This window comes from Wyeomyia smithii, chromosome 3, assembly GCF_029784165.1.
Source record: "Wyeomyia smithii strain HCP4-BCI-WySm-NY-G18 chromosome 3, ASM2978416v1, whole genome shotgun sequence".
Taxonomy (NCBI): Eukaryota; Metazoa; Arthropoda; class Insecta; order Diptera; family Culicidae; genus Wyeomyia; species Wyeomyia smithii.
Genome location: NC_073696.1, coordinates 266,977,444 through 266,993,782, shown reverse-complemented (window position 1 = coordinate 266,993,782; position 16,339 = coordinate 266,977,444). Strand labels below are relative to the sequence as shown.

General features: G+C 42.8%; 1 protein-coding gene across 1 annotated transcript in view; it reads right to left on the bottom strand.

The window, feature by feature from the left end:
• Positions 1–265: 265 nt before the first annotated feature.
• Positions 266–16,339, bottom strand: part of LOC129729148 (nuclear pore complex protein Nup88) — a 156,397-nt gene continuing 140,323 nt past the window's right edge. Inside the window, exons 3-7 of the mRNA XM_055687632.1 lie at positions 3,108–3,233; positions 2,087–2,438; positions 846–1,978; positions 540–788; positions 266–477 (exon numbers count right to left, since the gene is read on the bottom strand). Coding sequence (XP_055543607.1) covers positions 411–477; positions 540–788; positions 846–1,978; positions 2,087–2,438; positions 3,108–3,233 — 1,927 coding nt within the window. The 3' untranslated portion in view covers positions 266–410. The remainder of the gene's footprint in view (positions 478–539; positions 789–845; positions 1,979–2,086; positions 2,439–3,107; positions 3,234–16,339) is intronic.

The following is a 16,339-nucleotide window of genomic DNA, read 5'->3' as shown; positions in this document are numbered from 1 at the left end:
AGAGTTTTTTTGTGATTTATTCAGGAAACTGATGCTAATCAAAACTTGGGGGATACTGTTGAATTAATAAAAACAAAAATATAAAATGTCACTGGTTCAATGGAAAAAACCTTGTAATGGGCTACATAATAATAACATGAACATAATAATAAATTTAATCAATAAAGTTGGTAACCTGAAAACAATATGCTATATTAGGAATGCTAAAGTTTATTTAAACAAAAATAAACCTGGAAGTTTCAATCATCTAACAAACCCGCTCAAATAAACGCTAGCCAGTAATGTAGTTTATTCGGTTAACCAGTAAGAAAGGTACAAACAAAGTTCTACAACTAGAATAAAATGGTACAATCAAAATCAGTGTCAAGAGTTTACCAAGAGCGATGACGACTACCGCGTCGGGTCACCTTTTAAGCCAAATTCAGTATGTTGTTGATTTTCTTAACATCCCGCACGTAACCTTCGATTTGAACGTACCTAAAAACAAATTACAAGAGTTTAAATATAATGCGAAGAAAAGAATTATTTTTTCAACTAACATTTCACCAAGTATCTGCTTGATGATGTTCTCCTGCTTGCTGGGCAGTGCAATCGCTCGCTCGTTCAGTGTCCTCTGGTTCTGGTCCGTCAGCACCTGCTGGGCAGCTATTTTCTGCTTAGCCTGGTCCACGTTCTTTTGCAGCTGCTTGGTAGCGTTGGCTATTTTCTCAATCATATCGGCGTACTTTTTCTCCGAGAAGGAACCCTTCGGTAGACGCAACGTTGCCAGACGGACTACTTCCTGTGCTCTGTTGAAATTTCGATTTGTAAATAGATTAGGGACAGACATAAATGTTGTACACTACCTTTTGAACAGAGCGCTGTGCTTGTCGCAGATGTCTTCGTAGTTTTCAGCTAGGCGTTCAGCCGTTTCACGAATTTGTAGTTTCTCCTGTTGCAGCAGCGAGATTTCGTTCAACTGTTGGTCTTTCAGCAGACGAAGCACGTGAACACGCCGCTCTATCTCCTGGCGAGCTTTCTCGTGCTTTACAAAGTAGTGCTCGCGCAGCATTCGTGTGGCCTGCGTGAGCAACTCGAACGCTTCTTGCGGCGTTGGTTCTGAGGACTGATCCAGCTTCAGAATGGGTTGCGTAGTACCTGATTTCAAAATCGATTGAATACGCTCTTGGAATGAATCTCTGAGCATTTTTTTCAGTGGAGAATCCGTCGCAGAACAGAACTTGTTGCCGGATTTGATTTTCCAATGACGGATAAGGTTGGGGTCACTGATTAAATCAAGTGTGACAATTTGGCCGGATGCCAACTGGAGCAGAATCCCAGCGGGAGATTGGAGCAAGGCGAAGCCTAACACCGCATTGGTGTTCATATTTTGTAATGCTTTCGTGCAAACTAAATACTCGGCACGGCTTTGAGAGTTAAAAAGAGGATACTTATCGCTAAGGTCGTCGTCGGCTTCGACGAATTGATTCAGCTGTCTGGTGAAGTCCAGTGTGATTGCGTGAAGTCCGGCGTTATGATAGGCGAAATAACGTGATTCGTTAAGCAGATCGCGTTTCAAATATATCGGACAAGAGAAACTTTTGGCTTCGTCCACACCGATCAGGCCGAGTTCGAGCTCCACGGTTTCCAGTACTTGCAGGTACCATTCCGAGGGATAAATAACCAGACTGGAGTCCAACTCGTTGAATGACCTTTCGGTTGGATATTCCTCCTCCAGCAGTAGAGCGTGATGAGTTTTACCGTTACTTTCGGCAATTATAACGGTTGGCGGCAGTGAAGGAATTACAACCAGCGAGCACGAGTCCAGCCCATAGTTGTCATCAACCTGTGGAAGGATTGAAATCGGTCCCTGCAGTTTCGGTCGGTCGGTATCAATTCCAGCACACAGAATGTACACATTTCCGTCACCCCGTAGAATCACAATCGGCCATTCTACTTTACCAGCCGTCTCGGCTTTCCTGGGCTTGATGAAAGAATCCTATAAGAAAAAAGTAGCACTGCAGGTCACAAATCACTTTAATACATTAATCTCTAATAATACACTTCACCGAAAAAACAACAACAGACTAATGTATGCTGCACTTGCCTGGCTGCTGCTGCCGCTTCTAGTGGACGGCGAACCGACGACGGCGACCGAAGAAATGTTCAGATTGTCTCGCATCATGCTGGTCGCCAGGGAGAGCGAAAGGTTGGCGGTGGTGGTGGCGCTATCGGTAGAGCCGCTGGCCGAAACCACACGTGGCGGTGCGATGTCAAAATCAACGGCCGTATCGCCAAGGCTGCTCAGATAGACTAGTTTGTTGGTGAACGACGAACCACCGCCGCCAGGGGTACCGGTGAATGCGGCGGACAGTTTGCTACCGTTGTTGCCACCGTTGATCAGCGTAGGCGAAGGACCAACGCGCCACACATGGCGCAGGGAGTCCACGTCGTAGACGCTGCAAGTGCAAGGCGAAAGATGTGAGTGAGGAGGAAGTTGGGGGGAAGAGAATTTCGGGTTGAAGTTGATTATTATTGCTTCTTGTCCGGCCGACATCACAGTGCAGAGCAAGCAAACAGAGTGACCTAATCCGGCCCGAAAGCCTGGCAGCGAGAAAAGTTCAACTGTGAACCACTTGACGACGCTGTTCTTGTCGCGGCCTAATATATGGCAGTCGGTTTTTATCTGCTGGTAGGAGATGGGGTATGATTGAAAAAGCGGGCCGCAAACGATGGCGATGACGACGACGCTGATGACAACGGTGAAGACCACGGCAGTGTTGACCGCGGTCGGCCGGGTTTTTGAGGTTAGGTCAACCGTGACAGACTGGAAATGGGAAAAAGGATCGGCGACGTATAGCACCCAAACAGAACAGGATGCCTGTGGGATGTGGGAGTATCGTTGCGTCCCGGACTGGTGGGTTTTTCAGCAAACAAGTTGAAAATGTTCTCGTTGTCTTTTTTTTGGGGGAAGGGAACTTTCAACCTCCCCATTCACAACACGTCACGTCATAGCAGTCAACTCTTTCGGATCACACGGTTCTGAGAGATGAATCTTATAAATTAACATGGCACACAAACGCGACCGACCATGCATGCATATGTGTGTACGGGGACAGGGTACTTACCGGATCGAGTTATCCGACAGGAGGGCCAGGATGTGCGAATCTGTCGGTGATGCCGGATGCCAACGAATTTGCAGGATTTCGAGATTTGCGTTTTCGGTGAAGAGATGCTCATCCAGGTTGTAGGAGCTGCAGTGACAAATAATGAACAACGAGACCGGGATTAGGATTGGTGGCGAAACTGGTGCGAGTCAGTCTTGACCTGCATACGGATGCGGATTATTTGAAGGAGGATGTTGTTTACCACTGCAGTTATACATAGTTTGTTTTTTTTTTATCTCGTTTATGCAAGGTTTTTAGATCTACTAGGAAAATTTTATTTGAATTTCAAGAATGTTAAACCAGCGTCCCAAGTTTGAATCTTGAAAAAAAAAATGGAATAGCAATAGTAATAGTACCTAATAGTAATATTAACACTAATAATAAACCATATTCGTATTATTTTATAGGCTATTCATTATAATTGTATATTCAACTTTCACGTCCACCGTTGAGTTTCTTTCATTTATCCAACTAGTTTTTGAAAAAAAACCTGAAATAGTCTCCAAAGAAAGATGTTCTGATGAAATTTGTTTCCAATTTCACAGGAATAAAAAATGCGAATTCGGAAATCGGAAACTTAGAGGAACTGCTCCATTATTCATCTCAGCCCATATATTCATCTCATACAACATGAAAACACAATTGAAAATAGGAAAACACGCATATATTGTCTAACTAAATCAATCTGCTCTGCTGTTCAGTTTAGATTTCTCATAAAGTAAAATCCTCAAAAACTCACTTAAAAGCTCTAAATTTGATATTATATTCAGGCAACTCGAAAACTAATTTTTTGCAATCACCTACCTTAGAAAAAAACTTCCGTTCTTTGCTCTACACGGCTACAACGTTCAGCAGCCAACCAAAGTTTTTTTCATCACCAGCGGACCACTTTTTATTTTAATCACTAAACAAAATCATTCTGTGCCGAACACGCATCAGTATCGGATGTGTTTGGTGATCGCTCCGATAGAATATAAAACAAAAGACGCGCGAGCAATAGTTGGCATTGTTTGCCTGGTCGAGTGAAGGTTCAAGGTCGCCCGCCTTTGTGCAACTGTTTCGCATTGTGGCTGTTTGCTGGTGTGTAAGCCGATTTGGCTGCAAGTGATTTGTGCTACAGCAGTGGACGAGAATCTCAACACAAAGGAGGAAAAAGAAGAAGCCAACAGTTGACAGCGAGTTGTGACGCTGTGCTGAGTCATCACACACCCGGCTCGCTGCTGGTGGCTGTTTGGAGCTGCTGTATTGGTGCTGCTGGCTGTAACGGCTGCAGCTTCGACCGTTCGGACAACCAACCCTGCTGAAAGGAGAAGTAAAGAGGTACGTGTTCTGTCGGCGCTAGTGCGCTAGATTTAGCGCGGTGGATGTAAATCCCTCGCCTCCCGTGCCACCATCCCCGAACCCCTCCGACCCTGTCCCTCCTGCCAACCCTTCCTCTGTTAATTCTCCAGTCCCCCCTCGCCCCAGGCTCTACCCGGACGGATCTCAGGGCAGCTTTACTGTTTTATTTCGGCCAAAAGCAGGACCGAAATCGAAACCGTTAAACATCCTGCTCGAAAGACCTGACGGAGGGGTACAAGGCCGTGACCGAAATCTCCAAGGTCAGACCCAACAAGCTCCGTGTCGTGGTCAGCGACCTGGAACAGGTCAACGCTATTGCTCGCTCCGAGCTTTTCACACGCGAGTATCGCGTTTATATACCCGCACGAGACGTGGAGATCGACGGTGTCATAACCGATTCGAGTCTGTCGGTCGAGTGTATCTTGGCAAGCGGTTTTGGCTGCTTCAAAAATGCTTTGTGTCACGACGTAAAAGTAAAGATCATAGATTGCAAGCAATTGCGGTCTGTGTCTCTTGTCAACGGCACAAAAGTGTACACTCCGTCAGACTCGTTTCGTGTTACGTTTGCCGGATCTGCTCTCCCTAGCCACGTCTCGATCGATCGGGTTCGTCTGCCTGTGCGATTGTATGTACCCCGTGTTATGAATTGCACCAATTGCAAGCAGCTAGGCCACACAGCCGCCTACTGCTGCAATAAGGCACGATGTAGCAAGTGTGGAGAAACTCATGCGGACGATTCTTGCAGTGTAAATGCTGAAAAATGTATTCACTGCGGGGAAAATCAGCATGAGCTCTCCACATGCCCGGTGTACATGCAGCGCAGAGATAAAATCAAGCGGTCACTAAAGGAGCGTTCAAAGCGATCTTACGCTGAGATGCTGAAGAAGACCGTGACCACTTCTACCATAACATCGAACCCCTTTGATCTGTTGTCCTCTGATGAAACCGATTCTGACGATTCACCAGCGGGAACAACTTATGCCAATCCTGGGGCGTCTAGAAAGAGGAAAAATATTTCCTCTCCTAAACTTCCCCGAAAAGGTCCTAAGATTTCCCAAAGTGAAATGAAAGTTACAAACAAACCAAACAGTGCTGCGGAAAAACCGAAGCAAACTCCTCCTGGGCTTGCAAATTTAAAGTCCCAGAAGGAGTTCCCAGCACTGCCAGGAACATCTAAAACCCCAGTTGTTCCTTTTGCACTCCCAGTTGATGAAACAAACTCTGGATTAGTGAAATTTTCTGACATTGTGAACTGGATTTTTGAAACTTTCAATGTACCCGATCCAATTAAAATTTTTCTTACAGCATTCCTCCCAACAGTTAGATCATTTTTGAAGCAGTTGACTGCCCAATGGCCCCTCCTTGCAGCGATTGTATCCTTCGATGCCTAATTCATCTGCGTATACGAAGGATTCTATCTCTGTCTTACAGTGGAATTGTAGAAGTATTTTACCAAAAATGGATTCATTTAAAGTTTTAATAAATAGAAACAAATGCGATGCATTTTCCCTTTGTGAAACTTGGCTAACTTCAAATATTGATCTCAACTTCTATGATTTTAATATTATTCGCCTTGATCGAGACACCCCATATGGAGGAGTACTTCTAGGGATTAAAAAGTGCTATTCTTTCTCTCGTATTAACCTCCCCTCGATTCCAGGCATCGAAGTTGTCGCATGTCAAATGACAATACAAGGTAAAGAGCTTTGTATTGCCTCAATATATATATTCCTCCCAGAGCACAGGTTGGGCAACGGCTGCTCTTTGATTTAATAGAACTTCTTCCCTCGCCACGTTTGATTTTGGGAGACTTCAACTCTCATGGCGTGGCTTGGGGTTCCCCATACAATGATAACCGCTCCTCTTTAATCTATAACCTTTGCGATGACTTCGACATGACTATTTTAAACAACGGTGAAATGACACGTATCCCGAAACCTCCAGCGCGCCCAAGCGCTTTGGATCTATCCGTCTGTTCGACGTCGCTACGGTTGGATTGCACATGGAAGGTAATCCTCGATCCTCACGGTAGCGACCATCTGCCTATTCTTATTTCAATTCGAACGGTTCAACTCGCATGCGGCCAATTGACATTCCGTATGACCTCACACGGAATGTCGATTGGAAGTTATACGAGGAAATGATTTCAAAAGCGGTCGAGTCGATTCAACATCACCCACCACTTGAAGAATACAACCTCCTCGCGGGCTTAATCCTCGACGCCGCGTTGCAAGCCCAAACGAAGAAATATCCCGGCGTAACGATCAAAGAGCGGCCTCCAACTCCGTGGTGGGACAAAGAGTGCTCCGTTGTCTACACGCAAAGATCCGACGCGTTTTTGGCCTTCCAGAAGGGAGGTATACCCGACGACTATATACGGTATTCGGAGCTTAATACCAAGCTTAAAAGCCTGGCTAAAGCAAAGAAACGCGGATATTGGCGTCGGTTCGTGAACGAGACGCCGAGGGAGACATCGATGAGCACTCTTTGGAACACAGCCCGAAGAATGCGGAATCGCGTAACGGTCAACGAAAGCGAGGAGTCTTCAAGTCGGTGGATATTTGATTTTGCCAGGAAAGTATGTCCGGACTCTGTTTCTGCGCAAAACTTTGTTCGCGATGCGTCTCCGGGCCACGACGCGATAGAATCACCTTTTACGATGGCAGAATTTTCAGTTGCCCTCCTGTCCTGTAACAATAACGCACCTGGGTTAGATAGAATCAAATTCAACTTGTTGAAGAATCTACCCGGCAATGCCAAGAGGCGCTTGTTGAACTTGTTCAATAAGTTCCTGGAGCAAAACATTGTACCGCAGGATTGGAGGCAAGTGAAGGTGATCGCCATCCAAAAACCAGGGAAACCAGCTTCTGATCACAACTCTTATAGGCCGATTGCAATGCTATCCTGTATCCGGAAATTGATGGAAAAAATGATACTCCGTCGTTTAGACCATTGGGTCGAATCAAATGGCCTACTATCGGATACTCAATTTGGCTTCCGCCGTGCCAAAGGGACGAATGATTGTCTTGCGTTGCTTTCAACAGATATTCAGCTGGCGTATGCTCGCAAAGAACAAATGGCGTCTGCGTTCTTGGACATTAAGGGGGCTTTTGATTCCGTTTCTGTTGACATTCTTTCGGGTAAACTTCACCGACAAGGATTTTCTCCAATTTTGAACAATTTTTTGCACAATTTGCTGTCCGAAAAGCACATGCATTTTACGCACATCGATTTGGCAACTTTTCGCATTAGCTATATGGGTCTTCCCCAGGGCTCATGTTTAAGCCCCCTTCTTTACAACTTTTATGTAAATGACATCGACGAATGTCTGGCAAATTCATGCACGATAAGACAACTTGCAGAAGACAGTGTAATCTCTGTTACAGGAGCCAAAGCTGCAAGGACCATTGCAAGATACCTTGGACAATTTGTCTGCTTGGGCTTTACAACTAGGTATCGAATTCTCTCCGGAGAAGACTGAGATAGTAGTTTTTCCTAGGAAGCATGAACCTGCTCAACTTCAAACACAATTAATGGGTAAAACGATTTCTCAGGTTTTGGTATACAAATATCTTGGTGTCTGGTTCGACTCTAAAGGCACCTGGGGTTGTCACGTTAGGTATCTGATGAAAAAATGTCAACAAAGAGTGAATTCTCTTCGTACAATAACCGGACAATGGTGGGGAGCCCACCCAGGAGACCTTATAAGGCTTTACCAAACAACGATATTGTCTGTCATTGAGTACGGGTGTTTCTGCTTCCGCTCCGCAGCAAACACACATTTGATCAAACTGGAGCGAATACAATATCGTTGTTTGCGTATCGCCTTGGGTTGCATGCAGTCGACCCATACGATGAGTTTGGAGAACCATTGAAAAACCGCTTCTGGAGCCTGTCTTCTCGTATTCGTATCAAATGTGAGGTCTTGAACCGTCCCGTTATTGAAAATTTTGAAAGGTTAATCGAACTTAATTCTCAAACCCGTTTTATGACATTGTATTTCCATCACATGTCCCAAAATATTAACCCTTCTTCGAATATTCCAAATCGTGTCGACTTATCAAATACTTCTGATTCTACTGTGTTTTTCGATACATCCATGATAGAAGAAACTCGTGGAATCCCGGATCATTTACGCGTGCAGCAGATCCCCAAAATTTTTTCCAATAAATATCGAAACATCAACTGCGACAATATGTACTACACTGACGGATCACTTCTTGATGGGTCCACTGGCTTCGGTATTTTCAATAACAATTTAATCGTCTCCCATAAGCTTGATAATCCTGCTTCTGTTTACGTCGCAGAATTGGCTGCAATTCAGTACACCCTAGGGATTATCGAAAGAATGCCCACGGACCATTATTTCATCTTTACGGACAGTCTCAGTTCCATTGAGGCTCTCCGATCGATGAAAGATGTTAAGCACTCTCCGTATTTCCTGGGGAAAATACGGGAACATCTGAGTGCTTTATCCGAAAAATCGTATCAGATTACCTTAGCGTGGGTCCCTTCTCACTGCTCGATACCGGGCAATGAGAAAGCGGGCTCTTTGGCTAAGGTGGGCGCAACAAACGGTGGAATTTATGAAAGACCAATTGCCTTTAATGAATTTTTCTCATTTGTACGTCAGAATACGATCATCAGTTGGCAAAATGCTTTGACCAGAGGGGAACTGGGAAGGTGGTTACATTTCATAATCCCCAAGGTGTCGACGAACCCGTGGTTCAAGGGGTTGGATGTAGGTCGGGATTTCATTTGCGTGATGTCCCGGCTTATGTCCAATCACTATAGATTTGACGCGCATCTTCGTCGTGTTGGGCTCGGGGAAAGTGGTATCTGTGCCTGTGGTGAGGGTTATCACGACATAGAGCACGTTGTTTGGTCATGCCCTGTACACCGTGACGCCAGGTCTAAATTAATAGCTTCCCTGCAGGTCGGAGGTAGGCAGTCGGCTGTTCCTGTTCGTGATGTCTTGGCAAGCCGTGACCTATCCTACATGTCCCTTATATACGTTTTCCTGAAATCCATCCACGCCCCAGTTTAGTCCTACCCCCTTCCGCCTGCATCCAGCCTAACGACAAGAACACGTTAAGACCCCGGATCCGGAAACAGCAATCAGACCCGCACGATACTCTCAAGGCCCGAGGGAGACAACCCAATATGCCAGTCCGTAATCTCTTGGCCCAGCAGCGGAACAAATTTAATATGCTGCTTACCTATGGTAATGAAAACCATCAAACAGCAAACCTGTGCTTTTAATGCAAAATATTATAGCTTTAAGTTACATTTAGTTTCAGCTCGTAGTCGGCAGCGAGGATAAAAAATTTGCTTTTAGTTATTAAGATACTTTAGAAAGTAAGCTACCAGATATAATTGGCGCCGTTAAACATTAAATTGTATTTGTGCCGTGTCAAATAAATTATAGATGAACAAAAAAAAAAACTAAACAAAATCACTCATTACACTAAGAATACTTTAATCTTTGAAATGTTCACCTCAAATTTCCAAAAACAAGCTTGACGGCATAAAAACCCAGCATCTTTTTAGAAAACAAAAACATATACAGAGACATTACAAAAGTCCGATACAGATAACATAAATAAAGTCAAAACAAACAATACACATTAATTAACTATACTAGAAATTAAAATTATCATTCAGTCGATTATAAACCAGGGCCATCCGAAGAACAGGTTCATGCTGGCCATAGTTCGTGCGGTGTGCGTTTGTCTGCAGTAATCGCTGATGACGTTGTGGACGAAGAGGGCATTGCAGCTGAAGCATTGTCAAGATGGCAGGGCAGTCATAGCAACCAGTGAGGATTTTGTGCACTGTCCTGGCCAGTATGTCCTTACGACGCTCTTCAAGGGGTTTTATCCTAACCAACAGGCAAAGGCTTTCGTATGGCGGTAAATTTTCAGGGTTCCTCCATGGCAATTTGCGACAAATCCTTCGGATAAAGAGCTGTATTCAAAAATCGTAGTACGTCAAAACTGAGCGTACCAAAGAGCAGTAGAGTGTGCGCAAAAGCAACGGCTGTTTTTTGCGCTGGAAGCTGATCACGGTACATTTGGGAATGCTCAGCATCATATATTTGCGTAGGCACCAGTCGTTGAAAGAATCGAGTAACGTTTGAAGTCTAAAACAATCATCATAATTCTCAAGAAATTGAAATATTTTACTATCATCAGAGTACAATAGTCTGTGCCAGGTGGTAGAACTTTAGTTACATCATTAATGTACGAAGAGAAAAGCAGCAGCCCTAGAATGCCGCCCTGAGAAACACCAGAATTGTTGCTGAACCAAGTGGATTGCGACGTCCCCAACTTAACCGCGATCTGTCGGTTGCGTAGAAAAGAACTGAGCCATTCTACCAATCCAGTTGAAGTTCCAAGCCTGTCGCATTTGGCACAAAGTAATCCATGATCAACACGATCAAAAGCAGCTTTCAGGTCCGTGTAGACAGCATCAACCTGAAGACCACGATCCATACCACGCAAGCAGAGTGAAGTGAACATGTTAGTGGAAACGGATCGACCAGGGTAAAACCCATGCTGAGCAGTAGAAATATAGCTTTTTACGCTGAACATGAGATGATTGTGGACAATCGTTTCAAAATTTTTTGAGCAAGCACACAAACAAGAGATCCCACGATAGTGTTCCACATTTCGTTTATTACCTTTTTTGAAAACCGGAAACATCAAAGATTCTTTCCAGCTGCGAGGAAATTGACATTGAAAGGAGAGGTTGAAAATAGCGGCTAGCGGTGATTTTAAAACTGCAGCGCATTTCTTCAGAATTACGGCAGGAATACCATCGGGTCCAGGAGAAAATGATTGTTTCAGGTTGCAAATGGCTCAAGCAACTTCTTTGTTTGAAATTGTAAAGATATCGGCGCTAAATGTGTCACTAGGAACAGGAAACATGGCTCCAGCAATTTCATCCGAGGATGCACACTCAGGGCCGGCGTCACATTATTTTCCTGAGTGGGTAGTAAGGAATAGGGAAGGTTCATGGGTGACAAAGGCGTAGCCGGGGGGGAGGGGGATTACGTTCTGATACCTGAACAAAATTTTACGAAAAGTCGACAGTGCATCAACAATAAGGTGCCAATGGAATGCACGCTTCTCAATAAAGACGCAATTAATCACCCCTCATGGCTATTCAATCTGCTTCCCAATAACCCCAGACATGGTACGGTAAACAATCGACCGCATAATTCCCTACCTAACTCCAATTAAGAGTGCTAAATTTACATTTTTACCTACTACAAATAAAAAACAGGATTTACGCTTTGCTCTTTACCAGTCCACATAAGCACTGAGGAAGACTGTATGTCACAGTCGAAATATATATTTGCGGACTGAATTTCAATATTTATTTCCAAAAAATTTAGTAGAGTATAACGAAAACCGATAACTATTTCTTTGATTTGCCAATGGAATGTTTAAGAGAAATTAGATTTTCGAATTTCGTTCAGTAGTCATGTTTCCCATTAATTTCCCATGGAAGGCAATTATATAGGCTCATTTGCAAAAGTAATTCCACGCGCTCGCGAGTGGCTTTCCGAAATCTTACCAGAACATTCGCCATTGTGGACATGCGTGTAGGCATGTTTTTGAGTTCTTTCTTCGTTCTATTTATAGATTCCTCCTCAATTTTCGCATCAAGATTGTTGAGGTAGGCTCGCACTTCTGGTTTGTCCAGAAACTCTGGATGGGATGCAGCTGGGGAACGTTGGGTGGGTTGGTTTACTCGGGTACCGCATCGATTTTCAGCCGCTCCATCTTCTCCAACGATTGCTTCGAGTAGTGGGCCGACACCAGATCGGGCCAGAGCACCGCGTCTTCGCCCCTACGGTATTTCTTGATAAACGACGCAACTTCCGGCAGGCACTTCGTACTATAAATTTCTCCGTTCACGGCCAGTACGGAGCTTCTCGCTAATTGTCAGCCACAGCAGCACCTTCTTTGGGAACTTGGTGTGTGAAATGAGTTTCACCTCAGAGGTCACTTCCTTCGTGGGTAAAGTAAAATAAGGAGTGCCCTGCCAGTCGTTGTCATCCAGGGTGAAATAGGTCTCGGCGTGGACCACCATCATCACGTCGCGATTCGCCGGAAAAATCGACTCGACCATCGAGCAACTCCGAGACCAATGGACGGGACTTCCACTTTCGCGCACACTTCTGAACGAAGTAGCTTCACTGTTTTCGCCATTATAATTAGAGTTTGAGTCATTTTTTTTCTGCTGACTCATGATTGATGCTGCATGGGTAGTTTCGTCAGTGCTACCACTCAATATGAGTATTTCCGGAGCCATAATGATGCAAGAAGCTAAAAATTGACCTCAGACACCATTATGTATTGTAGGATGGCAACTTCAGGTTTCTGGAAAATAACCAAAAATGGCCGATTTCCGTCCAACATGAGTATCTCCGGATCTAAAATGATACACAGCAGCTGAAATCGATCACAGACCTCATCTCGGATTCTAGGTTGGCGACTTCCGGTTCCTGGGAAACAGCCGAAAATGATCGAATAACACCCAATATAGGTGTTTCTTCATCCAGAATGACGCTCAAAGGCCAGAAATGATCTTAAATACCATTTTGAAATCCAAGATAGCGACTTCCGGTTTGTGAAAAACAGCCTAAAATAACCATATACCATCCAATATGAGTATCTCTGGAACCAGAATTATTTTGGTTGTTTTCCAGAAACAAAAAGCGGTCGTCTTTAAATTCATAATGGTGTCCAGGGTCAATGTTTGGTTTCTATGCATCATCTTGATTACGGAAATATTCATATTGAATATTATTCGGTCATTTTCGACTGTTTCCTAGAAGTTGCCAAGTTGCCTCGTTCGAATAACACTAGTTCTGTTCAAATAAGTCATGTAATCTGTGAGATAACAGACTTTCGTTGTTTTATTAACAATTTTATACATAACGGTTGCTTAAGTTCGATTAAAATCAAATGAAATGGGAACGTATAGAGCAGCCAAACTTGGAAACCCCGTGTTCAATCATAATTTATCAGTTAACCCTTAAATAGCCCGCTCATCTGATAATAATATTGATCAAATGGGCTGTGTAGTTTCTGAGATAATGAAGTTGCGTCATTTTCACGATTACAGTTGAATTCAATAGGATGTTATGAGGCAGCTAGACTTAATAATTGACACTAACTTTGTGGAAATCGGGTCAGCCATCTCTGAGAAAAGTGAGTGAGTTCAAGTAGTCCTTGGAATATGTTCCTTTTCATAGCTGGATTTCACATTTTCAAACATAACAGGGAAAGTAATAGTCCGATTGCAAAACAAATCAATAGGGTCTTATGGGGTAACTAGACCTTCCATTTGACACTGATTTCATGAAAATCGGTTCAGCCATCTCTGAGAAACATGAGTGAGATTAAACGGCCTTCAGAACACGTTTCTTTTCATAACTTTTGAACCACTTGTTCAATCTTTATAAAATTCAAAAGTTAAGAGTTTTCAAGGTAGCCTGTTCATTTGAAACCGATTTGGTCAAATCGGTTGTGTAGTTTTTGAGATAATGATGTTTCATGATTTATACATTTTGATACTTAACCTGTAAACTAAAAATCCGATTACAAAAAAATTGAATAGGGTCTCATGGGACAACAAGACCTTTCATTTGCAATTGATTTCATGAAAATCGGTTCAGCCATCTCTGAGAAAAGTGAGTGAGAACAAAATTCTGCACATACACACACACATACAGAAAATGCTCAGCTCGTCGAGCTGAGTCGAGTGATATATGCCATTCGGCCCTTTGGAGCACTTTTATACTTTCGGTTTTGCAAGTGATTGCTATACCTTTCTAGGAGAAAGGCAAAAACGGCCTTTTTTGAGCATTTTTTTTTCAATGCTAACGTTAGGAATCAACAATTTTGTCTTCTCGAAAAAAGTTTCTATCCAAAATTTGAGCTTAATCGAACTTCTGAGAGGGTTTCACTTACAGTCGTGAAGGTCTTACATTTTTGACCAACCTAAAAATGCACAAGAGTAGTTCTTGAAGTTTCAGAAATCGATTTTTTATAGCAAATCTTTTAGAAATGCATGAAATGTCGGGAACTGATGTTGTTTCATAAAAGTTTGTTTTAAAAACAAAAATTAAATTTCAGGGACATGGGAACTTTTGCGACACCCCCAGCTCGAACATTTCTTTCATCGATCGAAGAACTGTAACTTTGACCGCTTTGAGGCTCTACTTCGCAGACCGATTGAGCGCAAATTTGGCATGGGATATTTTTACGAGAAAAAGAAACTTTAGAACTCTATCGTAAATGAAATTCAGAACTCTATCGTAAATGAAACAATTAAAATAAAAAACATAATCCTTTTCTCTGAGTTACGTTAGAACTGTACATAAGTCTGTAGATTTATAACCTCCATCAAAAAATCTGTCGCTCGCAACAGTACTTTTTTGGTTTTGTCCGATAGTTCCGTGTGGGTAAGTACCCACATGGATATTTTCCGAGTGGGTACTACTACCCATACTACCCACATGAAACGATGGCCCTGTGCACACTCGCTATTGAAAACACCAGCAAAAAACTTAGCAAACAGGATGAATTTTCTGTCATTCGTTGACGCTACACTATTTGACAAAAACATGCTAGATGGTAATCCATCTTCCTTACGTTTCGAATTAAGAAACCTCCAGAAGCTTTTCGGGTTCGAATGTAGGTTGTGTTCTGTTCTGCACACGAAAGACGTATTTAGACTTTTGTTCAGGGCTTTATAAGATCGACTGGTAGAGGTGGAGCATGTGACACTGCTACATTTTCTCAAAGTAATGATTTTGTGTCAGAATTTTGATACATACAGGGTGTTAGGGAGCTGACTTCAAATCTTTCAAGGGGTGATAGAGAACCCAACCCTGACGAACACATACGATTCGCATAGATTCCCTAGGATTCCTCGTATTGAAATCGTGAGCGTCCGTGGAAAGGAATTCTGAAAAAAAAAATCCTCAGGAATTCCCTGCCTATGGGACTAGGACCTAAGAAGCATTTTTGAGCCCGGCTCGGCTGAATTTTGATCATATTTTATTTTGATCTTTTCTCACAATACAGTGTTTTAAACCTTTATTCCTATTGCGGATTCAGAAAGTAATTTTGAAGCAGTCGATTTTTATGATCAGCTCAAACTAGAAATATTTAGTTATTTATTAGTTTTCAACGTATTTTTTTTTAGTTTTCATGTCCTTACAAAGTAGTTTCTTTTTTCCAACCTCGTGTTCGCACCTACTCTTCCTTCTTTTAGCTTCTGCTCGCTTTAATGTATAATTTCCTTATTAATTTCACAACGTTTCATTTATTTATTTCTTACTTACGGTATTTTCCTCCTTCTTTATTTAACTATTTGATTTGTGTATATGTCTTTATAATTTCGCCGTGTCATCCGTTGAGATCAGTTTGCCTAAGTGAACAATCTTGATAATACAGTGATCACCCGATTATATCATTCCCTTGATGATGTTTGGGGTGATAAAATAGGGAAAGTGATAAAATCGGAAATTTTTTTTTATTAAAATTTTGTTATGAAAGATGGTAAACCAATAATTTAATACGTAAAATCAGCGATTTGAAATACTACAAGAAATTTAATCAAAAAAAGCAGTTCTATCTGTCTGTCTGTCTCTCTGATCCTTATAGACGTGGAAACTACTGCACCAATCGGCGTGAAAATTTGTATGTAGGGGTTTTTGAGGTTAATAGAGTAGCTCGAAGCCCCTCCCTCTTTTTAAAGGGAGGGCTCCCATACAAATATAAACTTCTGCGTAACTTGAAAACTAATCAAGCAAATGGAACCAAATTTGA